Source organism: Gymnogyps californianus, chromosome 11, assembly GCF_018139145.2.
Source record: "Gymnogyps californianus isolate 813 chromosome 11, ASM1813914v2, whole genome shotgun sequence".
NCBI lineage: Eukaryota > Metazoa > Chordata > Aves > Accipitriformes > Cathartidae > Gymnogyps > Gymnogyps californianus.
Window position 1 is genome coordinate 23,883,796 of NC_059481.1, and position 27,647 is coordinate 23,911,442.

At 41.6% G+C, this 27,647-nt stretch overlaps 1 protein-coding gene across 2 annotated transcripts; it reads right to left on the minus strand.

Moving 5' to 3' along the window:
- Positions 1-963: 963 nt before the first annotated feature.
- GOLM2 (golgi membrane protein 2) lies at positions 964-27,647 on the minus strand. Of its 2 annotated transcripts, XM_050903296.1 has the most exons (10): positions 27,084-27,647; positions 20,386-20,440; positions 18,073-18,175; positions 16,901-16,991; positions 15,828-15,972; positions 14,864-14,944; positions 14,412-14,510; positions 12,822-12,995; positions 6,930-7,097; positions 964-2,725 (listed from the first exon to the last, which is right to left on the minus strand). In XM_050903296.1, exons 1-10 carry the CDS (start codon positions 27,408-27,410, stop codon positions 2,652-2,654), a joined length of 1,317 nt encoding a protein of 438 aa, XP_050759253.1. In that variant the 5' UTR covers positions 27,411-27,647; the 3' UTR covers positions 964-2,651. The 2 variants fall into 2 exon arrangements, with proteins under 2 accessions (XP_050759253.1, XP_050759254.1); XM_050903297.1 differs by lacking the exon at positions 6,930-7,097.

The following is a 27,647-nucleotide window of genomic DNA, read 5'->3' on the forward strand; positions in this document are numbered from 1 at the left end:
TCGGAATGAACAGAAATACATTAAGGAATGCTTCACACCATTTACCATCTCTCTCAAGATGGTAAACATACTGAAACGGTCCCCGAGCTCCGACAGAGCCTTCTGCCTTTGATACAGAAGGGGTGGGCTTGGTCTGTTGTTTTCAAAAGCCCCACACTTGTACAGATCCAAAGAAATAACACAAAATGGTTCAATATTCTAGAAGACAAGCAGCTAACATAAAATTTGATCGTGTACCTCCGCATCACGTTACTGGGAAAGAAAGGCAACGCCAGGCTGAGTCAGGGTACGGTCACAAGATCTATCGAAAACTGAGCTGGGTGCGAACGTTGGCGCCTGCCCCTTGGCATATATTCCTCACTGTAAACCGGGTTAATTTGTTTCGTAACAACAGAGAGTTCCTGACCTCCGTGCAGGAGCACACACACGTGGGCATTTATCAAAGGGCAGCTCAGTCGTTGTACGCTTCACCTCATGCACCTCCTCAGTACCTTGTTTGTTTGACCGAAAGCCTCGCAGGCTTCCAGGGGCGGACGCAGCGGATCTAGCACATGCACCGCAGCCAGGACCGGCCAAAGCAGCTCCTCTCCGGTGCCAGAGGTTACACAGTGACAGGCTTAAGGAAGGCTTTCTACCGTAGGTACGATACTGCCAAGTTACTCTTACATACCCGTAAAAGCGGCTCAAAGTTTGCTGCCATGCACATTCCCACTGAGTGCACGGGTACTGGAGCGGAAGCGGACTTGCAGCTTGGGAATATCCACAGGGAGCACACGCTGGTGCTGCCCGGCCCGTACCGAAAGCAAGCTGTGAGGCAGGCAGCGAGTTCTCATCTCCATCGCTGCCCCCAGAGCTGGCCTTTACAAACAGCTGTGACCACTGCTGACAGCACCAAGTACCTCGACTTCTGTGAAGCCCCAAGTTAATGCAATTTTAAGTCAAAAGAAAAAAGAGCCAGAAGCCTCACATAAAGAACTTAATTTATTAGAACCCATAAACATTGCTTTCATTAGAAGAATCAAGTTAACACCTAATTCAGGGTGAAATCACATTTTAAGACAAACAAAAAAATCGTAGTGCTTAAATACAGTATTTACTGAAGACTGCTATTCTTAGAATCCTGGTACAAGTTCATACTCACTGGGTGGTATTAGTATGGTATCTAATTCTGAGCAGGTTCAGCATTTTATTTTCAACTGAAAGTACACCACACCATGCAAAGGGCTATTCCCCCCATCTGCCTCCCAGAAGTACGGAATGAAGAGCTCAAGCCTTAAACAACAACAACAAAAAAAAAAACCCTTGAGATGCATCACCAGAATCTGAAATTTTTATTTCTTGTATATTTAAGACCGATTGGTAGAAGATCTCTGTAGCAAAAAAAAAAACAAAAACAAAAACCAAAAAACTGTATGACCACTGAAATGTATTTAAAAGGTTCACTGAATTGGCATCGAGCAAACCTGAACTGTTACCTCAAACTGGAACCTGAGTACAGAGATGAAGTACAATCACCCATGTCATAGGCCCTAGAATTTTTCACAGTAGCCCTTTTGGAGAAGCAGGCTGGGTTAATAACCGTAATTGCCACTACTGTAGATCAACAGAATCATTTCCAGAAAATTCAGAAAGTGCTTAAACACAGAATACAAAAAGTATCTAACTTACAAACCTTCTGATATAGAAAATCAAAACGTGGAATGTGGCAGATGTTGAGAGATCTGTATCAAAGTATTAAGTTGTAAATTAACTTGAGTGACTGCGACACAGGATGGATGCTCTCGAGACGGCGAAACAGCGCGTACCATGTCGTTACCGAGGGTGAGGGTGGTTCCTTCCGTTCAGGTTCCTACAAAGCTGATGTAGACTTGTCCGTTTCTCACTAACACACTTGCTTCTTTAACACATACACAAAGATTTCCTACAAGCTGTGCTGAAGTATTTATATCACCTTTTAAAATAAGCTATTAGTTACACAACTTTTTCAGGATGTATCAAATTATTAAAATTCTAATATCACCGATTTCCAGCTCTAGCTACGAGATTTGGTCACTGTATAGGAGAATTACAATGGTACTTGCTTCCGAAGACTGTCATAGCCTTTCCTCAGTTACATTAAGGAAGGAGCAATTTTTTAAACATTCAGTTTTCATTCTCAACTGATAGTTCACCTGCAAAATACAAAAACACAGCACTCGTGAGAAAAGCAGTAGTATTTTTGCTCATACAGGTATTACTGTAGAAAAGGAGTCCTTTGGCTGTACATTGTTTCCACAGTGTATTTGTTACATGAGATACAAACTGTACAAGTTCTCCAGTTTACAAAGTTTTCTAAATTGCAGAAACAATTCAGGCCGTATTTATAATACCGGTTTTAAATGTAAAGATTATTACAGATAAGGTACAGTCTAATTGGCTCAATGTAACAACAAAAATGTAGTTTTAATACAATTTGCAATAGTACAACTATGTACATATGTACAGAACTGTTTCCTTCTGTTACTTCGCTGCCTTTGAGTATACTCGTCACTTCTTATTATCGGCTTCCTTTAAAGTAAGAAACACTGAAGTAAAAATGGTTCAGTTTTCCAGCACTTCAAGTTCCTCAGCTGAGATCTCTTCTCATCCACGTTTCCTGCTTAATTCAGGCCTTAAAGAACACCGTCACTGAAGCGTGGCTTGCCATAATCAACGAGGTCATTTTGTAGATCTCTTTCTTCATCGTCTGCAATTAAAATATTCAGATCAAATCTGATGTGATACTAGCGAAAAAACATTTAAGCACACTTTCCCAGAACATGCTGCTAATGCATACGTCCACACTGAATTGGCCTCGTCTGGTTACGGGAATGAAGTCATCGGGGAAAATACGGAGAAGGCATATGGGCCTGCGATTACAAGTCCAGCTGTCAGCACTCTGGGACAATATCATCGGCTTTATTGCAACCGTGTTTCGGCGATTTATTGACTTAAGAGATTGCACAACTAGTTAAACTTACTGCTGTAATTTGAGAATCTTCCTATAAAGGTTTCAAAAACTCCCACTAAAACCCAACTACAAAGTCAACTACTCTGGAAAGTTACACTGCTTTTTTTTAACCCATTCTCGAGTTAATACTTTGTAAGATTTTACAAAGGCTGGGTACCTCACGGGACTAGCACAGAGAAGTCAGTATGACCCCCTCCAGGCTAAGGCAATACTTTCCCCACCTACTTCTCGGATTTGAAAGAGGATACCTTCCACACAAACGTGGCACGGCACATTTTTCAGTGATGGGATTTTCACTAATGCTGGAATTGACTTTGCTGTCAACGTTTTTACATACTCGCATCTCCGACTTGAGAGTAACATTTGAAGAGAGCCTTTTAAAAACGGAAAAGGCAGCTCTCGACCTTTTCCAACCTCTTATCAAGGGAAATCCCTGTCCTCTCTCTCAGCACTGCTGAAGAGTTACCAATACCTTTTTCACCGCTACTCTTCACAACTGAAACAAACCCATCTAGCCAGGCTCCTGCGTGATCAACGCTCGGCCCATCAGTCAAGACTCTTGAATTGCAGAAGAGCTGCGTACTCAGCCCGGGAACACACAGCAGGAGCAGGGAGCGGGACAGGGACAACGCGTTGTGAGCGGCGTTTGGTTCATCTGTACAATGGATTTACAGCTTTGTCCTTGACTGGAAGGATGAAGATGTTTCATCTCGCCTGTCAGATCCAGAATGACTGTCTGTCTCCACTGCTCTACTCTGTCCTACTTCTTGACTTCTACTCCTTGGGTTTGGGTTTTTGAGCCTCATGAAAAATCGTAAAATTAAAAAAACCCCAAACTTGTGCATCCTCAGTATAACCATTTACTGTAGCACATGCGAAAAAAATCCATCCAGAAAATGCACACTCAGTATTTTTTAAGTGATGTTTTAAAATATATTATAATATTCTGCATTCTACCTGCCATAATTCAGATCTCTCCTGTATCGGTCCCCAGCCTTCTTCCCTCAATAAGTGAAAAAGCCCTAAAACTTCAGTTTGTTTCAATTAATAAGCTTTTGCTGCATTTCAAAGCTGTGCTCCTTTATATTCAGGAGAGATGCTTGCTCACAGGAATGGAAAGCAAAGTTTCGGTTTGCTAAGTCTTTCACTAGACGATAAGCTATCTGAAGCTCTTCAACACTCTTACAACAATTATGCATGAGCCTGCAGGCGAGGCAGGTACCCGATGGTAACCCACTCCCAACAGCAAAAGGCTGAAGTTTTATCTACGTGACACATGCTTGTGTTCGGTAAGAAACTACTAATACAGCACGTGGATATCACTTGATTTATATAATCCTCCACCATCCAGCCACCACAAAAACATATTTACTATAGCAGAAGCCAACAACTTTTAAATATCACCTTGCTCTTCAAACAGGTGGACTGAAAGAAGGAAAGCCAGATTGGATACTGACATTCACATGAGCGGATCTCCCACAGTTGTGTATTTTCCTCTGATAATTTCAATCTAAGGCCCACACATTTCTAGTGGCAACGGAAAAACATGTTTAATTAAATTGCTTTGTTTGCACATGCCACATGCTTTGTTCCAGCCTAAGCAAAACCATGTGATGTTTTTCTAATAGTTTTTAGACAGAAATTCAGGGTTTTTTCCCCTCCCTAAACAATTATAACCACCCTCCCTCCAAACCCCTGCAATCCTACCCTCTCCTACCCTGCAAACAAATTAGTGTAAAGACTAACGCAGACACTTTTCTAAAATGCTACTTCTGGAAGTACCACTTGCCATGCTGTTTGACTTCTATCAAATCAAGTCAACAAGTTATTAGGAAACAACAAAGGGCTTGGAAAATTAAGTCTGAGGTAGTAACACAGGCTGCTCAGACTATTCTTCATGAAAAGGCTTCCAGAAGTCACCCTTTAATCTTTACTACCAGATATTAAAGCCATTATGTCTAGACAGATATACGGAGGGGTTGATCAGAAAAAAGACTTTCGCCAAGTCCAAATTTAAAGCCACCAGAGCAGTGAACTGACAGGTACCACGTCTAAATGGGAAACAGCTTTATGAGGCCGCTTTCAGTTCGAGCTCTTATTTTTTCAAATACCCCTTGCACAGCAAGCTACGTAAGCACAATCTCTATGGTTTTTAACAATTTTCCACCACGTACTACTAAATCATACCCACCCTGTTGTAAGTGGCATACAGGAGCGCTGTTCACGTTGCTGGTAATAGTTTACAGCATACATGGTATTAACTCTTGCAACCTAAAGCCATTAGTTTCCCTGTAAAGGCCACCATAGCAACGTGTCGGTGCTGACAGGCAAACCGGCACGGAGCTCTGAGGTGCAGCAAGAGCTGCGTCCCTGCGCCGCTGGGGCAGGCAACCTCCTCCCACGCTGCCGGCCGGCAGTGCCACGGCTGCGGGTAAAGACGAGCCCAAAGGCTGGGAGAGGCGAATGGGGGAAGTTAGCACAGATTAACAGTTACGTGGCCTTGGTTAGAACTTCAAGAATTGTATTCTGAAGTCCAGTTAAGGAACTATGGTGGTGAGGAGCCGGGCATCACCCACTGCGTACTGAGGGGAACCGAACTAAAAAACATGAAAAACCCAACCCACACAACTGCTTTGATTTGCAGAGCAGAGCTGAGACATACAAACATGCACGACATACCATGCTTTCCTTTTCATTACAAGACCACAATCATTAGAAGCAAGTCTCCTACTTCCACAGCATCGACAGAAGAAGCTGTATATACTTTTGTACCTTCATTTAGAAGCCAGCTTGTACAAGGCAAATTACAACCCAATAATCATCCATCCAGAGGAACAGATGTCAGCAATCCAGAGTGACTAAAATCTGCTGCTAGTTTTGAGCAAAAGTGTAACAAAACAGGCCACATCTGGAGCAGCAACGGAGTTTTCATTTTTATCAGTAAGTTAATTGCCCAGGGTTCTGATCCATACTTTCCTTTTGCTTGTTCGTGAGTTTCAAACTACCAGCCCAGCCAAAAAATGCTTACACTGCATAGTTAGATGCATGCCCACAGAAAGCAGTTGCTTTTTATTAGCTTTTCCCATTAATTGTGCTTGGATACCACTTAAATACATGTCTGAAAAACTACCAGCTAAAAAACTTGCATTATGAGGATCAAAATCAGGGTGCCTGTAGAACTTCAGTCAGGTTGGTTCCCCCCCCCCGCCTTTATTTTGCACTTTCCTTAATTGGAAATACTATATATGTTTACGTAAACATTTTCACCCTACAGACATGCAAGCCTTTCACAAAATATTACCAAACAACTAGATGGAGAATGGTAGACAACGTGGCAGATGCACGGCAGACAAGCAACGAAGAGGCGATGCACTGAAATGCATGCAGAACAAGAGGTGGTGAACATGCACAGACAGGTATTAGGCTAGCACCAGATTAATGAGTTTTGAAGTTTGGTTAGCAAGGAAAACCAGAAGCCTGTTGAATCTGTGTACAACGCGCAAAGATTACACTTAGAATTGCTAACTGAGACCGCATTGCATACCACCTCAAGGCAGGTGTGGCAAAAGCAGTAGTCAAAAAAAACTACGCTTGTGTATTTGAAAATTGCTTTAGTAACGTCAAAGACTACATCCCAACTAGCTAGATACCAGATCTGGGGTTTTAGACAAAACCGTTTCTGAAATTTGAAGTGTCTTGATTTTCCCAGCAGAAACCGTATAAACGACTGAAATAAGGTATCAAAATCCTCTCACTGAAAACGGCTGTGACATTGCTTTCCAACGGAGGGCAAGACCGAATTTTAAAGATTGCCTAAAGCTTATTTATTCTAGATTAGAAATTTGCGATCAGCTAAAAATAGCGAGGCTTTACACAAATTCAACAAGTAAACTCAGCGTGGATTTTATTACAATGGGATGGAGATAAGGCCCAAGCTCACCTTGGACGTCTTCTTCTCCACCATCACCATCCTCTTCCTCATTGTAAGCCAGCTCAGCCTGTTTGTCTGCCTCATACTCACCCACGTTACCATCATCCCCATTATAATCTGCCAGTTTAGAACCCTGCTGCGGATCAACAGGGGATTCATTCTCATCAAAGAATCGGCCTGTGAAGTAGGCAAAGGATTAAGTCAGAAGCAGAGAGGAAAGAAACAGGAAGATTCTAAACGAGAGCAGACCGCAGGTTAAGATAGTCGGGGTTTTGTAGCAGTTTCAGCTGGAGGAGAAAGGGGGTCGAAGGGAGAGGGCTTGGGCAGGGGGAGAACAACAAGGCTTGCAGAACACCTCCGTGCCAAAAGGATGTACTCGGTCCTTCAGCATTTGGATCTTGTGAAATCTGATTGTTACAAGCTTCACTCTTTGGAGAACAGAGCTCGAGTAAGCATCAAACAAAAAGCTCCATCTTTGATTACCTACAAACACTAATAAAAGTTTTCTTAAAATGCCAAAGAGCACGCAGTGGAAGTTTTTGTATCTAGACTTTTTTCTGAGGAGGACTGGCATTTTTCTACACACAATGGAGCAATATATTGCTGACTTCGTATACGGTAATGTCTGCAGAGTGTGTACCATACAGCCAAGGGTAAAAATCTAGCAAAGATCTGCCTTGCGTCTCTGAACTCATTTTTTTAACTACCTAATTAATTTGGCTTTACACTCTGGTTTCCTATTGAGCTTTAACAGTTTTCAAAATGTTCTGAATCCAGTATTTTTGTCTCCCAGCAAAGAATTAAGAATAGTTCCAGATACTGAAACAATGCACAAGAAAAATGAGAATTAGCTGGAACTATGAAATGACGAGACAGTCAACCAAGCACACAATGAAAGATTAATGGTGTGATGTCAAGTTCAGAGCTGGTGTTTAATGGGATACAAGGAGATCTGTTCAAGTCCAATGCAGTTCAGTCTGCTTGCCCACTGCTTAAAGAATGCAACTCTGAGTCTGCAGAAGATACAAGTCTGGAGGGATTATGTATAAATGGAAAAAAAAAAAAGGATTAAAGTGCACTACAATCTTTACAGACTGGAAACGGACTGAGGAAAAAGTCTGCCGAGGCAGATGTTAAGCGATTCGCAGTGGAAGCAATTAAACCGAGAAGTAAAACCGGAGAAGATGATTTCAACATTAGGATTAAAAAGAAGGTTGGGGTTACAATGGACAGATGTAAAAATGAAATTATTTCTTAGAACAATGAAAACTATCATATATGGCAGTATATAAAAATCAGGAGAGAAACAATAACATAGCGCTTATCTGGATGGGGAAGAAAAGCAGAAGAATCACATCTAGTGCAGCTCAAATGTACAGAAACAGAAGTTTCAGTTATTTTCATAAAATAAGCAAGAAGAAACTATGATCTGTTTAGAAATCAGAAGTTTAATATATTATTCATTCTCTATTCATCTCTAATTGAGTAATCCTTGCTATTATTGTTTGTATTTTTGGACACTGCATTATATATCAAAAGCAGACAGAACTGTACAATTTGCACATGTTAAATACAAAACAAGCTATGGAAAGACAACTGAATGCACTTAACTTACAGAAAAAACAAGCCTGTAGATATGCCAGAAATACTGTGACAAACAAGTACTGAATAAATTTAAGGTGACAGAAGGAAAGGTTAAAATATTAGAAAGAGATCCTAGGCAACACAGCAAGCCCATTCAGGCCTGTGAGCTGGAGCTCGCGTGAGCAGGACAGCCCTGGCGAGCCTGGATTCCAGCACAGCTTCAGGATGCAGCTACTCTTTCACTACAGGTGCTTCATTCTGCTTGAAGCGTTTGGTGTTTTAGCTCAAGGTACTTCAAATCAAGGGAGGAAAGGCTGAGCACACAAAGCTCACCAGCAGTCGTTTTGGGCTAGGCGGTCTGACAGCAGCTCCGCTGCCGGTGCGTGCAGAGTCAGGTGTACAAAAGATTTAGGCAGTAGATGACTTCTCACACAACACAGGAGAGCATCACTACTCTAACACAAGGCACATGTAATGGTCTTGGGATACCAAGACTTTAGGCAGACACCAGAACAGCAGTCGCTGGTAGCTGGACCCAGCAACGCACCAATTGCTTTCTGAAACAGACAGGTAAGATCTGGAATCTTGATGGCATTGTGGATCTCTCAAATCACTCCAAACCGGAGTCAGTGTCCGTAACGCAGGCATTACACGGACTATTTGAGGCACAGTGGAATATGTTGTCCTGAAGCACAAGAGGTTAGTGACAGCACGGGATACCCACAAGGATGTCACTGACACTAAAACCTGCAGGTAACATTTGCTGAAATGAATTCTGAATAGACATATGGGGTATTACTCAAAGCTCGGTCCTTACAAACACACTGCTCGGAGCAGCTGTCCACATGCTCATCACTAAGGCCCTGCTTACAGGACAACTTTAAACGGCAGCATGGACTGCAGGGTTGCTGCACCCCGCGTTTTTCCCGGGTACCAGGCAAGAGCACAAATAGTGACGTTGTTGCAGTCCCTTTCAGGTTCCGCTTCTTTTGAAGCTGAACGGCTGCGATGTGCCCATCTCTGTACCTAGTACCAAGGTTGCTTTTAAAATCTATGCTATCAAAACAAAAAAGGAAAACATCTTTTGGGAAGAAGGTCTTTGATTGTGAAACCGGACAGATATGACAGATACCTTGACCAATGATGGTTACTAGTCTCATCTCATGGGCTGACGCACAGCACGTTCTGCAGTGCTCAGTAACCAAAACCCCAGCCAGGCAATCATCTACAGTGAAAGCTGTGTGCCAGAGCTGGGCTCCTCCACACCAGAGGGATGAATTTATCACCGATGGACCTTTCCGAACAGCCGCTGCTGACCAATCAGGAAAGAAATCTTCTACAAACCTGGATTAGCTATTTCCATACGTGACAGAGAAAGTCTCTCCCTCATTGCATCATTACAATGTACGTTATTACAAATACAAAGGAGCAAAGAGAAAAGGAAAAGACTAATCGGAGACGATGACTGACTCTTAGGTACCCATCCACATCCTGCAATGGAGACATTTCATCCACTGCTCCTGCCTACAAAGCTAGCCTCCCACATCATTCAATCCATTACCAGGGAAGACAGCCAATCCATTTAAAAGCCCCAACAACTGAAATATGAAGCTCTGTCATTTCAGCTGTAGTCACTCAGCCAGACAAGCACAGGATCTTCAAGAAGCTCCTTTGATAAACTAGTCTTGCACGTCTCAGGATACACGGAGTGGAAGAAAAGCTTGCACAGGTTGCATGCCAATTTTGAATACACCTATCCCCACTTCATCAAAAAGATACATGAGTGATATTAAAATAACTGAAGCCTTCCCTAAAGATCTGTTTCTTAAAAAACAAACCAACCAACCAACCACCAAAACCCAACAAAACAGTAAACTGATGTCCATTCCCTACCTCTTCAACCCTGGTCTTTTTAGAGCTTTTTTCCCCTCATACTAAACCCTACTTTCTTTTTTTTCCTCTCTCCTGAATTCTTCCAGCTTCGCATCATCTTTCTTTGATATTTAAAGCCAGAGGATGGCCTCACAAGCACTAGGTAAAACAGAGTTAGTTACTCCATCTTATTGTCTTATTTGACATTCCTGTTAACACATCCCAGAGGAAAAACCTCACTTCAGACATTTGTTAGTGACTAATATCCACTGTTGACCACATCGGTTTTGACCGAACTGCTCACTTGCTATTTGTCACTTACCCTGCGCATGTAATTCTCCTTTCTTAATTGCGGACTACTTTTATGTTTACAAGCATTTATGTTGCTGAAACCACATCTCATACATTGTTTATCATCCAGCACTCAAAATACCAAACAGTGCCAAAGGATGCATCTTCGTAAACCTCACGGAAGCTTTTCAATTAAAACTGCTAGTGATACCTACGCCTGGAATATTCTTTTCTTAGAGTTGTGCACCCACCAAATAGCAATTTATCCCTGACCAGGTCTCCATTAACAATCTGTTCTTGAAAAATCCATGTTAGCCACTTGTCATATGGTATTCAAACTGACGGAGAATTTGCTCAGTTACCTTTCCAGGTATCAAAGCTAGGCTGCTGGGTCTCTAGAACTCCTCAAATCCTCTTTCCATGCACTTTTTAAAGACGTGTCTTCTTGCGGCATGATGGTTCCTCTCTCACAGTTGTTAATGGTTCAGAAACCATTTCAGGCAGCTTCTTAAAGCTCTTAAAGCTCTCGGCTGAGGTCTGGCACTACCTACAGGCTTTAGCCTCTGACCCTTTGCAGGGCTACAAGGGCGTGGGGGGAAGGAGAGAACACACTGAACTCCCACATCCCTGTACACCCCTTTATGTCAATACACACCCTACAGCTATCTGCTAGCAAGTCTGACTGTATGCTCACAGGCCCCGTTTTAATTTAACCTCTGCTTCAGAGTAGCAACTACAACATTTTACAAGAATAAATGGAGTATTATTTTAAACTTATTTCTCTGTTATTCAAGGAATATTTAAGAGATTGCTGGAGGTTAACACTTTTTTCTTGCAATTTCTCCAAGCTACAAAAGTGCCAGTCAAGTTCTAGACCATGAAAAGGAACCGCATCAACTTAACTCGAATGAAGGGAACTTCCCAAACTAAACCTTTTATGACAAAAATGAATTCATAGTTTCATGTTCCTGAGAGTGACCCCAGCTTTCAGAATTCTTTTCATTGATCACTGAAACCAATTCATGATTCTATTTCAGCAAAATGACTATTTCTGTACCACTGTTTATCCGATCCACAGAATTAACACAGGTTTCTGCCAGGAGGCTATAGAATCTTTTTCTCCTCCCAATTCTCGTGACTCTGAAGATGGCTGTTCTGATGTAATAACTTGTCCTCTTGGAGTACAGACAAATTTTAATCACAGAAACCAAAGCCTAAATGAAAACTACTTAGCTGTGAGTATAAAGAAATTTAAAGTTGAATTTATAATAGCTATATAAAGAAAAATCTTATTTGGATAAAAAAAAAACCAAGAAGAGATGTTTCAGCACTACGTTTTTTCTTCCAAATGCCCCTTCCTCACCCAAATGCTAAACAATTGGAATCAGTTCTTTAAAAATAACTAGGTTAACTTAGGAGTATAGTATCTCCACTGATACCATAAGAAACTTGTTTCAATATAATGTTCCTATAGGAAGATGCTAAATCAAATGCTGTAGGCACGATACTCTCCCAATGTTACGGTATCAGCCGCGAGGTAGAGACGCATCTCAAAACCAACAGTACACAGACAGCTGTATGCGTGTTTGCAAGTTCTTACCTGCTGTCTGCCCACTAAGCCTCAGCAGTATTACCCCCATCATACACAACAAATACAGGACTTGCTCCTGTCTGAAGGCTTCTTCCTTGAGCAGACATGGAAGAGAAGGGTTCTGGAAAACTTCCTCACACAGAAGAACAAACTTCTGGCCAATACACATAGACCACCACAAAGACCCCCTCTGTAAGGGCTGGATTCTTACGATATTGTTCAAAACATCGTATTTAAGTCAAGTAATACAGTGTGAATATAAGTAACTCAGTATCACATATGTATCGAAAGTCTTGACTTGATCTATTTAAATGTGTAGTAATTTCCAAAAGCATTTTAAATTCCTATAAGCAAATAATTTTTTTTAATGACTGAATATATTTATGAAAGATGACACATTAAGGTGTATTTTTTACACAGTAACATATTACATTTCTTTTCAGGCTTACTCTCCAGAAGGCCACCCGCTGTAATGGTTCCCATTTTCCAGACAGGCAATAGAACAGATAAAAAATGAAGTGATTTACTTAATATATTGAAACATATGATATTGGCCAACTTACTTTGCTTCATCTTCTGCAAGTCACTAACTCTGCTCTTTGGAATTTTTATATGGTCTGTCTCAATTTTGTGTTCTTTCTGATTTTCCGTATTTTCTTCAAAATTTAAGTGCTGGAAAGAATTTGGAGGTATCTGCTTCGCAATATCAGCATTTCCATCATTGTCACTGTGCAAACCTACAGAATGAGGAAGCGTGTTCAGTTTTTACATGGCTCCAAAAGAAGGCTATAATGTTACCACAAAAGATAATTCATCACATTTTAATATGTAACCAATCCTAAGTCGTCACCCTCTCAGCTGGTTTTCTGTATGTAAGTGCTTGATGAAGCCCAGAACAATAATACGTTTATGTACTTTTTTATCCTCCTGCTGATTCTGCTTTTCAAATCTACTAAGCATCATTTATTGTTTCAAGAGCTATGATCTGAGAAGGTTGCAGTAGGTCACAGAAGTTATGCTAAAAATAATAAGCAGAATCACAGGACTACATAACCAAGGAATACAGAAAACCATGGTCCCCTTGAAATTCACATCAACCTTCTGTTGATAAGCTCTAAATTCAATGAAGCAAGCTTTTCACTTGCTATCTTTTATGTTTTCTCATTAATAAAAGTCAAAATGAAGGACTACCTCAGAAGAACAAAAAGAAACAAACTATTTAAAAGATTTGACATTTGGAAATAATAAACTTTACGTGTCTATACAGACTTTGAGCTCACTAATTTTGGTATTCTAATCTGCTTACACATACACTGCAAAAAGAAAGAAATTAAGAAATACTTCTGTTCCCTTTTTTCAAAAGAACCAATAATGGGCATAAGAAAAAAACTTCAAGCTGTTTGGTCATGTCACAAATATATAACGAGTACGTTATATTTAATGTTTTTTAGCAGGACAGTATTTGAACATGCCACTGGCAGTGCAGATATAACCTAACGTTCTCTCTGACATTAAAGCAAAGTGACTTGATCCACAAGCATTAAGTTTATTTTCTACGGATTTGTGTCCTTTCTAACTGCAATTCTTCTAAAGCCTTTCACTGCAACACTTTTAGTTCTCTCATGTCCTAAACCTCCCCCACATCACCCTCAAGTGAGCTGGTCACAGAAACAGGAGGACACTGAGCAAGTGATAGTACTGCTGTTTAATCTCTGAATATAACTGGCTACCAACAGATCAACAATCAACTCCTGATGATATCTTGCAGCCCTGTCTAATTAGTACCCCTAAGGAGGAATACTAATTTCAATTACTCTCCTCTGTCCATTGGAGAAATCTTGAAGCACTTATCTTTGAAACTTCTAACTCAAATTTGGCTGAAGTTGGTCAAAAGGCTGAGAAATTATTGCGGGGGGACAGGGGGACAAAAAGAGATTGTACAACCAGCAACCTCAGTGCCTCAGGAAGCCAGGCTAAGAATACACTCACTCTTGTATCCTGCAGAAATTGATTGTTGTTTTTCTTTTTGTAACCACATCAAACACGAAAAAGGGGCTGGCCATGTACATCTAACCTTCATGATGTGGTAGCAGATATTAAATGGTAAGTTTCCTACAAAATGTTGACTTGTCACCTGCTAGTAAGAATTTTACCTGGTGCCAGATTTGGAGCATGGGGCTGTTCAGTTGGAAGATTTATAATAGGTTGATGACCTTCACTTTTAGGAGCTGAAATAAGTGGCTTCTTTAAAGCTAAAACAAAATACATGGACAAAAGCGTTAACATGAAACAAACAGACACTATATACCAGGTCTTCCTCTCACAATGCTGTAAACTTTTGTTGTTGTTGTTTTCTTGTTTTTAAACCATAGATGAAAATATGAAATACAAGATTTGGGGGGGGGATATTGTCAGAAGCATTCAGTTTTGAGAATTCAAACCTCTAAAGCACAGTAAAACTTACCAGATTTTACAACCCACTTGAATTTTATTACCATAGACAGATTTTAAAACTTTGCATTCCCTATGAAACACATGGTAGTCAAACAGAATAGATATGCCACCAAGAACCCAAATGTGAAAGTATTAGAATATTTGTCCTAACCAGTGGGAGTATCTTCAGCTTTAGCAGGGTCATTATCTTCTATTTCAGGCATGCCTGCATCTCCTCCTGGTTTGATTTTCTCTGTAAGACAAAAATAGGATATTCTGCCTTATTAACCTTTAAGTTTGAACAGTGAATTTCCCTCTTGTGGAAGGCTCTAAGACCAGAAGAAAAGTCCTTTATCCACAGAACATGTCCCATATTGATAATGCAACTACAACACTCCTTATATTGTACTGTCAAAGTCACTGAAGACTGCTTTGGAGCAGTGCTCCCAACATGCAATCTTCAGAAAAGGATGGGAAACAGATGCACTGCTCTTGGTAGCAGAGTAAGAAAAGCCTGCTGCAAGAAGCTGGCTGGAACAGACACTGAACTGATACAAAAAGGCGCTGATTCAGCGGCACAAGAAGTAGAAACAAAGTGAACCCATCTGCCTTTCCGAGATGCGTACAGGGAGGAAACAACTGCAATAGTTACTCACTGAGAGCCTCTTGTACAGCTCCTGATAACCAGAGGTCCCCACTCTTTGACCTACCCAGTGGTGAGAGACTTCTCACAGCGGTTTCAATGCTCCTCTCCTCCAGCCACCTTCTCTGTGCAGATTCCAGCTCTCCAACAACGTGCCCCTTCCCTAGCTCACCCCAAGACACATCTCACAGGGAGTGGAGAGGCCATCCCCAGGTCACAATTGGCCACATGAGGAAGGAGATGCCAAATGAACCAACAGAGCGAACACAAAACTGTGCAAGAAACTACTTTCATAAAAGGACCCAGAGAAAGGCCACGCCAATCTCTGGACACCTATAAACTCTAACTTAGTCCGACCACATGCAGCTAATCAAGTTATCTGAGCCAAATAATTCATCGTTCCACTTCAGAGAAATGCACGATTCTGTATGATAGCAAAGGATACAACGCAATTGGCCCATTTTCTATCAGAAATGACAAAAAAAGGAAATACCTTTGCCATTTACAACATGATCTGAAGGCTGCTCATTCTTTACTGTGTTTTTATCTTCTGCCTCTGGAACAGTCTTAGATATGGCCTGGTCATCATTATTGGGACTTACTTCAGTGTCTTTACTGGACTGAATTTTTTGTGTGGCCTGTTAGAACAAATTCATAAGGAATCAATATTAAGCACATCCCTGAAAATTACAAACGCATGCCCTCAAATTCAAGATTACTTTGGGTAAGCAAAGTCACATTTATGAATTAGATGATCGCCAAAGCAAACAACAGCAGAAGTCCTCTATATAGAAAACTGAATCCTGAGGGTAGGAGATGAGAGTATGGACACATAACTGAACAGAAAATGTAAAATACAGCGTGGCTGTACGACATTTATATTGGCACATGTAGCTTTTAAGTATAATGCAAACAGGTTAAGACGTGACTGGCCTTAAGCCTCAGGTCAGACAGAGACTTTGAAACAATTCTAGATTTTAAGAAAAGATCTGACTGAAATCTACTTTAAGTCTGCCTTATTATTTGAAATGTTTGTAAACAGAGACAAAGTAAGGAAATTAAATTTTAAGAAAAGCAGGTTATTTCATCTATTTGTAGGAATGAGGCCCATGTTCTACTGGCAGCTTGCACCATATAATTACACCCTTGATACCTTTCAAATACCATTGTTATTTGCATCACATTAGCACCTCGAGGCCTCAATAGAGATCAGGTTCCCCTTTGCAATAACCTATATATGGTTGTAAGAACACAGATCCTACCCTGGAGAGCTGTAAAGTAATATCCATTTTACAGAGAAGAAGCTGAAATCCTTAGCAATGATGTCATGTAGGAAGGCTGTAGCAGAGCAAAGAATTAAGCCTGATCTTCAAGGCTCAGTTCACTGACTGAGTGAAACAGGCAGATGTTCTTACACTAGTATCTATTTAGGGCTGCTCAGGACAATATTTAACAAAAAGTTAGGGGAGAAATGTCCGAGGCCTCCCTACGTCTGAAATGCTGAGTCAACCAAACAGCAGACTTTGGGCTCTTCTAATTCAACGAAGAAACGTAGCTGTGCATTACCTTTTGCTCCCGCACAACTTGGTCCATTAATTTCTTTATGTTTTCTTCATGTTGCAGTCTCATTTCCTTGATCTGCTGCCCACACTGCAGACTTGATTAGAAACACATTATTAGTTGTATTTCATTTGTTGTATCTGCTCTCCCATAAATCAAATAGGGGGAAAAATATGAAGTGGCACAAAAAGCCAAACCTGAGATATAACTAGAATAGTCTGTCCAAAAAGCCTTGTCCTGGAATGTGTATGGAGTGGAAATGGACTGAATACAGAAAGAAAGCAGAACTGGAAAAAATAGGGACAGAGCAGAAAAACAGTAACATAAACAGAATGGCCTTGAACATATTTCCTCCAAAACCTGAAAAGCAACCAAAAAGCCAAGGTTCACAGTTAACCTGTCATCAGCAAATATTAATTCCACTAGGAAAGCAATATATCTCCCATGGCTGTCAACACAGAAGATGCACAACTACTACTATCAGTTACTGCCACCAACTCAATCAACAAGATCTGAATGACACAGCTCAGTGTCCCAACTCCTCTAACCAGCCACATAGAGATCAACCCAATTCAACAAACCTCCTGTCTCCCACAAACCCGCAAATACTCAACATAGCACATAAAGAATATTTTTGCGTGTGTGAAAGTCTCAAATATTTTCTCAAGTGTTAATCTCCCCCATTCCTCAAGGCTTCCGAAGCAGTTGTTCTCCCTGCTTCTCCATCATAAACTTAAAAAGGCTGAGGTCAACTTAAAATTTCAATATACACAACGCTTTCCAACTTCAGTTGAAAAAAATAAAATTACGTTTTAGGAAGACAGCAATTAACAACCCTGGCAGCTTACAGAACTGTGTCAATTAAACCCTTCCCAGTATTTGTTAACTAAGATCTCCATGCTATAAAAAAATGCCTTGACTTAAAATTGTCCAATGCCGAACAATTCCAGCAAGTCAGATTTTTCTTAGATCATATCTCACTTTGGGGGGAGGAGTAGAACAACACAAAAAATAGAACTTTAAAATCAAACAACTAGCTAAGTCAAAGCTACATCACCAAGTGAGTACGCCCAAGTTTGAGGATTAGCAGAAATAGGATTAATTTGCACTTTTTAATAAATGCAGATCTCCATTACACACAGACAAACCTACAATTACTGACATTCTTGAAGACATACCTATCATATTCCAATCTCCTTGTAAGGTAAGTATTGTTCTTCTTGTACTCATGAAGCTGATCTTCCTGGCGAATGAATTCCTGACGTAATTCTGCTAGTTGTTCTAGACAAAAAAGTAAAAATCAACATGAATACAGAAATACAGGAAAAAATGCCCCATGGCAGATATAACTTTCAATATTGCTATATAGGTTAAAAATTTGCTCAAGTTTTATGTTATTTCTTCTAGATATACTTTAAAGATTCTTAAACTAACTTGAAAAAAATGCCAATTTACTCATGTATGCTAGATATCACTATGAATTATAGAACAATTCTTCTCATACTATGCCAAAACCCATCCTGGCTTCAGGGTTTGCTACACAAAAACAGTCTGGGTTATTCCTGCCTCAGGCAAAGGCAAACCATTCGTGGGATTGCTTTTGCTGAAGGACCTGGATGCACTTGGTGGGTGATGCAGGAGGATGGGGAAGTCCAAAGTGTACCTCAAGGGGATTTGATTTTGGGTGAGAATAGCCAATGAATTAAATTGTATGATGTTAATTGCTATATAACACTGTATATCACTACTTCTATGGTGGCTGTATGCCATATCAAGGGTATTACAGTAAAAATCACCCAGATTAATGAACTTTGATGAAACCGAGCAAAGTGCAGCGATGATAGAACCGGACAAGCGCAACAGTGATGGAACCAGAACTAGCTTCAGCATGCAACAATCCAATACCACACACCATCCCTCCTGCCCTGAAAGACTGTTATGACAGATGGAACCCAAAGTCATGGACTAAATGAACTCAACGGACATTTTATAGGGATGGCCCATAGACTAAGGGAATGACATCTGCGTGTATATATCAAGAGACAGGAAAGGTGGTGGTGATTAACTGGGATGTACCGGAAAGTGTGGGACCTGGGCATGACATAAATGGTATAGAATAAGAGGTGGATATTGTCCTGCTTTTGGCTGGGATAGAGTTAATTTTCTTCTTAGTAGCTGGTACAGTGCTGTGTTTTGGATTTAGTGTGAGAACAATGTTGATAACACTCTGATGTTTTAGTTGTTGCTAAGTAGCGCTTATCCTAAGTTAAAGGATTTTTCAGTTTCCCATGCTCTGCTGGCGAGAAGGTGCACAACAAGCTGGGCAGGAGCGTGGCCAGGACAGCTGACCCAAACTGGCCAAAGGGATATTCCATACCATAGGACGTCATGCCCAGTATATAAACTGGGGGGAGCTGGCTGGGAAGGGCGGATCGCTGCTCGGGGACTGGCTGGGCATCAGTCAGCAGGTGGTGAGCAACTGCATTGTGCATCGCTTGTCTTTCTTGGGTTTTATTTCTCTCTCTTTTTGTTATCTTCCTTTTCATTACAATTATTATTATTATTGTTATTATATTTTATTTCGGTTATTAAACTGTTCTTATCTCAACCCACGAGTTTTACTTCCTTTTTTCGATTCTCCTCCCCATCCCACCAGGGGCAGTAGGAGTGAGCGAGCAAGCTGCGTGGTGCTTAGTTTCCAGCTGGGGTTAAACCACGACAACCCCTAAATTTTTCTTTACCTTTTCATTCAGAAGACTTACACAATGCTATTTCACCTATCTGTTGGTAATCTCCTTAATTTCCTGAAAGATTCTGTTATTCTGAGTAATACAAAGTTACTACTAGGTTACTTTAGGCATGATGGTCAAATATTCTTTTTCTGCAATAAATGTACAAAAGAAGGTACCTCCACACCATCCATAAAACCAACACATATTTCCTGTCTTCACAAGTAATTGTTCGAGAAGTTCTTCTCCTGGCTCCTCAGGCTACAAATAATTGTTAAGCTTCCTACTATTTTAAGTTGCAACTACACAGATACAGACAGAAATGCCAAGTATGTTGTGTGCAGGCATGTTCAGATTTTGGCATTAGCTGTTCCAGGTCGCTCTGAAACCCATACAGTAAGATTATAGGCCTTGTAATCATGTCTGTATATATCAGCCTTAAAGACGTTTTCTGGACCTTTTCGAACCCAGCAGAAGTATCACAACATTGCTGATCCAAACTATACTAAATCGTGTATTTGGTCATGAAAATGATTCAAATATCTTGGAAGTAAGCAGTGCCAGAATACATGTTCTTTCTGCAGACAGTAGAGCAAAGTCTACGAGAGCCAACCCTACACTTATCCAGACCAGGCAATAAACAAATATAATAAAATTTCACATTATATGATGTTCCAGCATGTATTCTGCAGTACCTAGACAGTTAAAAAATACACAGCTTCACAGTCTGCCAAATCACCGTTTTGGCCATAAATTCCTTACCCTTTAAACGATGTATATCTGCCATTTGATAGGATATGTTGTTCTGCAGCTTAATCTGAAAGGAAGAAATGGTTATATAAATATAGACAATCAGCAGGTTAGAGAGGGTTTAGCGTGCAAAGACTCAGGTGAGTTTGTTTTCATTGTAAAGACAATGTATGTAAAGGATTATCAGAATGACATATACAAAGTTCTTGTAAATATAAGTAATGTATATTTAGTTATCTATAAGTGATATCACCAAGCTAAACACTATATTTAGGCTTTGCTAACAAGGACTTAAATTTATTTCCAGAAAATAATTCTATCAAAAAAGTAGATTCTGTCAGGACTAAAATAAACACACTGCATTCTGATACTGCAGAAGGAGACTGTGAATTTCCAATGTCAAAGCATAAGTGTATAAAAATAAACACGCAGCATCATTAGCAAAAAGAATTTCTACCTAATGTATATTTAAAGTAAATTTTTATGTGATGCTACCTAATATTCATAACACATTTAATTTTTAAGAGAGAATCTGACACCAGTAGAATTCCGCAACAGCTTTTAATTTGGTATTTTTAGTAAGAAAAAAATAGCAGTTACAATAAATAAGAAATGCATGTACACAAAGTCATTAAGTAAAGATGCTTTGTCTTGTTCTCACATAAAGACATATGTAAAGACAAAAAAACAGCAGAAATGAAGAGAAAGATGCACATGTAGAACATACTGAGAAAGGGTGAAAAAATCCACGACCATCATCAGGCAACACTGATGCTGTAATTATTTTTCTTGTAGTTTCACGATCGATATAAACAGTAACTCTAGAAAGGCTGCTGAAACGGGGTTGTCTTTCTTGGGTTACAAGGTCAGAATTACCTCTCAGAATACCAAAACAATGTACAAGCACACCTACTCTGGTGCGGGACACACACACACAGGCTATTACAACTCCCACACAGATTCTGAAGCTCAATGTCTGAGTCAGTTACCTACATTTCCTGTCAAAACAAACAAAAAAAGACATATGCCCTTACTTTAAGACTTCCTCCACCCACCTCTACCTTCCCTTTTATCAAATTATTCACTTCTTTAAAAATGTTTCACGCAATGTTTTTGTTTTTAAAATAGGCACTCAAACTCTGGACTGCCTGATTCAATTTGTCCCATATGGGTTGAGGCAGGCATTTATAACTTTAGGAACTACGGCCATACAAGAACTGCTGAAATCGTGATTTTTCCGCAGAACAGAGTGTACACCGAGGCACGCATCCAACAGCTCCAGTCACATAATAGAGGCTCCTTATGAAACAGAGTGCTCCGTCGAGAGTTTTGTTTGTGCCAGACTGCAGTATCCCGGCTCATCCCCAGCAGCAACGCACACATGGGCAGCGCTGGCAGCAAACCCTGCCCCACGGCAGAGAACAAAAGCCAAGAGGGTTTCTGGAGTGCGGGAGAGGCACCACCGGGAGCCCAGCCACTTCACAAGGCTTTTCCCAAAAAAACCAAAGAATGGCAGATGATGCAATCTTTTGGTAACCTGAGAACCCCGACCATATTGCTCTGAAATACGATACAAAATGAAAACACACAATACACACGCTTAAGGAGTCTTCTCGGCATGTTAGAGAGCCACGCATTTGAGAAGCGGTTACACATGTGCTCTGCCCACCAAGACATTTAAGGCACTCTAGTTACAAGATGCACAAAGAACAATACTCAATTAAGTGAAAGCCTGCATTGGACTTCCTGTGATTTATTTCAAAAGCGCAAGTAACCTCTGCGGTGGGGACTTCACACAGAAGCACAAGACAAAAGTAACGGCCAAGCCTTTCTACTCCAACAGGCGCCCATCTTGCCAGCTCTCCATCGAACCGACACCGGCACAGGGGAACAGATACAAAAAGAGCGATTTGCTGAGCGTTAATGAAAAAGTATCTTTCCCTATTTTGCAAAGCTACCGGCAATAATGACCAAATTCTTCCTGTCTTCCACTCTAATGCAGTTCTTTCCCAGAAACCAAGAAATCTACAAACAAAGGAGATGCTGGGAAGTAGCGGGTTCTGTTTTCAAACCTTCATCTATCAGAATTTGCAATACATAAAGCCTTCCTACTGGCTTGCTTCTGCTCATCCTATAAAACATTTGACTTGCAATGGGCTGGGGGAGGGCTGCCTGTCTGTTAACAGGAGTTTGATTTGAAGATAGCATCAGTTTTATCGCACAATCTTTCACTTCGGCGATTTTGAGTTTCAGAGAAAAGTGACAGAATTTATATCCAAAACAGCTCAGCTGACAGCAAATGTCCCTCATCTGAAGGACAGAAAGGGAAGAAGCTTTTTTATGATTCATGAGATCTGTTCCACCTACACACGCAAAAAACCACACTCCACAAACCATGGCACAAGTCCAGTTCTTTCTGAGCTGTGTCCTCCTTGAGTCTAGACCTATTTGTACTGTTCATATTTCTCAGTGGCTTCTCAGATCCTTTCCAAAGCAGTTGGGATGTATAAAAGAAATTCTCTGTAGCCCAATGAGCTCTGCACAGGAAAAAAACATCAAAAATCCTGTGCATGCTGGAGCTACGTATGTGCAAGGCAACCTTCCAGTGCTGTCTGAGTTGTTAACGGTCTTGTCATATAATGAAAGGCACTGTAAGGAAAAAAGTTATAAACACGCTGGAGCTTATCTCTATGTATGACAGGACAGAACACAGGTGGTATTGCTTCCCGATGAAGTCTAAACATCCACCCATACTTCCCTGGGAGTCATTCCTTTATCTAGCAAGAACAGCGTCCGAATTGCCTGTCGCAGCAGCGCGAGCAGGTGCCCATACTCCTCTGTGCAGCTTCACGAGCCTGGGCATGCCCAACGCATTGCTAGGGCAGGTGCTGGAACAGCACAGGAAAGCCCTTTAGAAGTCTCTTTGCACAAGGGTCTATACGCCACAATTCCATGATCCTTCTACTGTTGTCAACTGCCTTTTTCAGAATAGACAGTGCTATCATCATGCAATTAGTACACCGTCAGAGATGACATTGTGACCATCAGGAACATGTGATAAGATTGGAAGATGCGCTCAACATCACTGCTGTAAAGCTACAGCGTTGCAAACTGAGGAGCTGTCAAGGAGTTCTGGCAACAAAGAACATAACCAGCTGCTCCCAAGGATGTTGTACTCAACAGTTTAGTCCTATGAAGCACCATTTCTAGGCACCAGCTAAGGGGCAAGGCTGTATTACACACCTGGCATTGCCAGCAACAGCTTTGGAATGAGAAAGGCATGCTCCCGAGAGCTGCAATAGCAAATACAGAGCTATGAACCCCTACACACTGGATGGTTGCCATTTGGAAGCTCTCCACCACAAATTCCTGCCATTCAATCATTTTATTAAGCTTACTGCAAAGTGATGTGTAAAGCTATGGGAAAAAAAGTATCCTCACGATATGCTGCAAAAAAGCATGAAATACTCAGGAAACCAATGCTACCTCTGCACGCATCACCTCCCCAAACACTGGGGCAATCACTGCCCCTCTGTGCCTCCCAAGAGGAGCTCCAAAAGAGGAGAACTTCTCTAGTCTGTTCCAAGGACCAGCAGACCGTCATAAGCTTACCAACATGAGCACAGGGCGATAGAAGAGAATTCCCAAGAACTCATGCTTTTTCTTTTCTTTTTTTTTTTTTTTTTTTTAAAAAACACAAGACTCTAGGTCACACTACTACATTTGCTCATAAGAGCAAACAATATCCTGGTGCAGTGTGACTGGCTTGTTATGCATGCAGGGGGAGGGAGGAGAGAGACAAGGGTTTGGGCTTGACTACAGATATCACTGAGCTAGGAGGAAGCTGCCTGCAGAAATTCAAATTGCCTCAACACTGGGAAATGCATGCTTGATTTACATGACCACAAGGCAAAGAATCTTTTATGAAGACACAGGAGCACAAAGCAGAATTGACACTATGATAACCACCAGAGTAGCATCTTTCAAGTGAGCTTTCTATGAAATAAGCCTAGATCTGTCGTGATCACTTGATACTCTGGGAATTACCAGTGTTGGTGTTTTATTATAGCTCCTGCATTTCACAAATGGACTAAGATCATTGGTAAAAAACAGTTTGTTCAAAGAACACCCTTGCCTAATTCTGTTTTGAGAGAAAAAAAATTATCATTCAAGCCTTTTTTGGTCAGACGCTGTATGCCTACTACTCACTATTTTTTTGGTAACAGATCTTTATTCTCTAAAACAGAGCTTTATTCTGTACTCTCTAAAGTACAGTCACTTAAAGGGGTTTTTTTTAGGAAAAAAAAATAGGATTGTTGCCACTGAGAACACGACAGTAGCTCACATGGGAGGAAAAAAGAAAGGGACAGTGACTGGTTATTGATAAAACATACTGCTATTCTTGCCTATTAAGGCACATTGAACATTCTGAACACCAGAAGAGAGGATATTCAAAAGCCACGAGCTCACATGACCTTAAATGGCAGCTTCTGGGACAAAGAACGAAGATACAGGGCATATACTGCAGTATGTGTACAATTAACAATAAAATTAATTTGTGAGGTTTACTAGTCACATTTCTCTTGCTCCCCTCCTCCTCTGCCCTGTGAGATGCCAGACTGAGAGCCTTCAAAGACCAGCCAGATTTATGGAGAACACCACAGCGGTCAGGTGCAGGCAGGTGCAGCTCCAGAGCACCTCAGTTTGTATCACGTGCATCAAAGCGGGCTCTGGCTTCCAGTAACCCTTGCTAGACACCCTGACTTAACACGTGCATTTTCTCTCCTGGTGTCCTACAGTAAAACATCACAGATTTCCCCCCAAAAAAACAAAACAAATTTCTTGTATTAAAAGCAAGCCTTGCCATGCAGCCCAATAATTGACAGCTTACTTGAATACCACCAGTGGAGTTTTACACCTGGCAGTCAGTTACAATAATGCATGAAACAAGTTCATCGCCCTGTGAACACAGGCGAAATCATGGGAACACAAAATCAACTTCACCTACCTGAAGAACAGCCATACTACAAACACCCACCCATATTACTTCCCTTGAATATCCTTAGCCACTTCTCCAACAGCCTGCAGCTTGGAGGCAGTTTCAATGCATGTATCAACCTTCTGCAGACCTCCTCCTTAATTTGTCCAGTCTAGCCGTGAACTCATGTTATTTTACTATCCTCAACAGCCTGAGAAAGGCAGTTCCAACTCGGTGCCGTGACTGACCACCTCCTGTGTTTTCAAGCTGCTACCATCTTTGGATGCTTGCTTTTATCAAAGAGGGCAATGAACAACCACACCTATTTGCCCTCTATTTATGTGTAAAAGTTCAACTTAAAAAAAACCAACAAAAAAAACAAAGCAAAAAAACCATTTTCTGTCTTTTGAAAAGGGAAGTATCTTTGTTAAAACCTAACTGCTTTGAGTTCAGCTTCTCTTACTCATCAGACTTAACTATTTTAATATCTGTATAGAATAGTTATTTATAAACTAAACCAGATTTTGCAGCATCACAATACTTTTAATCACAATGGTGTTAGTTGCATTTATTTCCAATGGAGAGCACCAGTATTCACCATTACCTATCTAATCAAGCTTTTTATTCCAATCTCAGAAAAAATTAAAAAATTTAAAAAAACACGTTTGCTGAACACACAAATGGCTTAATTTTAATGGTTCAGTAGGAAAGAATACACAACTTTTAATACAAACTAAATCGACCTGAAGGAGTCTGTAATTCCATAATGAGACATGTATGTATTCAGATTTTTCTGTGACAATTAAACGCATTTTCTTATACTGCTCATCAAATGTGTAATATGAAAAAGGGCCAGAAAAACAAACTCAGCCAGTAATATGCCCGAGTGTGATATTTCCATAAATCCTACTGTGAGAAAAAGTGTTCAATTAGCAGAATTATGAACTGCATGCAAATAGAGTACGCGCTACCATACACGACTGAGTAAAAGAACTTGTCTGCCTAACTCCTCTGTGAAGAGTTGCCTGTGATGATTATGAAAGTGGAACAGTGAAAGCTGATGCATTCACTCATTTTTCCTTCCACAACAAAAGAAATCCCCAGGCCACCTCCACATAAAAGGGCAAGCTGAATTTTGTATTAGCTTGTCTCTTCGCAGCTAATGAAAATGACACGTTATGTCAGCAGCAAGAATTTTTTTTTTTTCAAGTATATGCTGACTGCATAAGAACCAGACGCTGATGTGCAAGGCATTTTGACAAGGAAAACAAGCTCAGGGGTGCTACATCTGAACGTTACACTTGCTTCATTTTCCTTGAGGCCAAGCAAACTGTAGTTTTAAGGCTGTGTATAGCTTTTTGATCAAGTAATCTCAGCAGAGGAGGAAAGCTCAAAGAAAAAAATATTAAAAATAGCCGTCTGGAAACAGTGAGCTCTCAGTGTTTTCACTGTTAGCACACACACTGCCCTTACTGGACATGTTCAGCTCTTTTCTGGGATGCATTCAGAAACCCGAGCGTACTGCAAACGTCCCAACAGCAACCAAACCCAACGCACCACCTCTAGAAACCAGTGCCTTCGGGGGTTTATTTCATCCTCAGGCTGCAGACGCTGCAGGGACGCCGGCCATCACCAGGCGAGAACAAACGGTGCCCCCTAGGGCAGAGCCGCCCCGCAGGGCCCCGGGGGACCCTCCCGCCGCCCCCGGGCCTGGCTGCACCCCCCGCTTTACCTTGCTGTCCTCGCACTTCTTCACCTGGCCGTCCCTGGCCTGCAGCTGGCTGCTGAGGTGGCTGTAGTCGGCCTCCTTCTGCTCCAGCTGCTTCTTGTGGGAGTCGACCTTGCCCATCAGGTCCGAGTTCCTCTTCTCCAGGCGGCCCCGGGCCACCTCGGTGCGCTTGGCCTGGCTCTGCAGCTCCGCCACCTCCTCCTGCAGCAGGGCCTGGCGGGACGAGGCGTTCCAGCAGTTGAAGGCGAGGATGGCGATCACCACCAGCAGCGCCACGAAGACAAGGGAAGGCAGACGGCCGCCCCTCCGGTTGGCCCCGAAGCCCACCATGGGGGAAGGCCGCCGGGCGGGGGCTTCACCCGCTCACCGCCTCCGCCCGCACCTGAGAGGGGAGAAGCAGGGACGGCGGGGGCAGGAAGGCTGCTCAGGGAGCCGGCCGGCGGGCGGAGGCGCTGCCCCAGGGGGCCGGGCGCATCCCCGGCGGCGGAGGGCCCTGAGGGGAGAGGAGAGGAGAGCGGGCTGCCCGTGGCGGCCGAGGGGAGCGGGGCGAGGGGAAGCCGCGCCGGG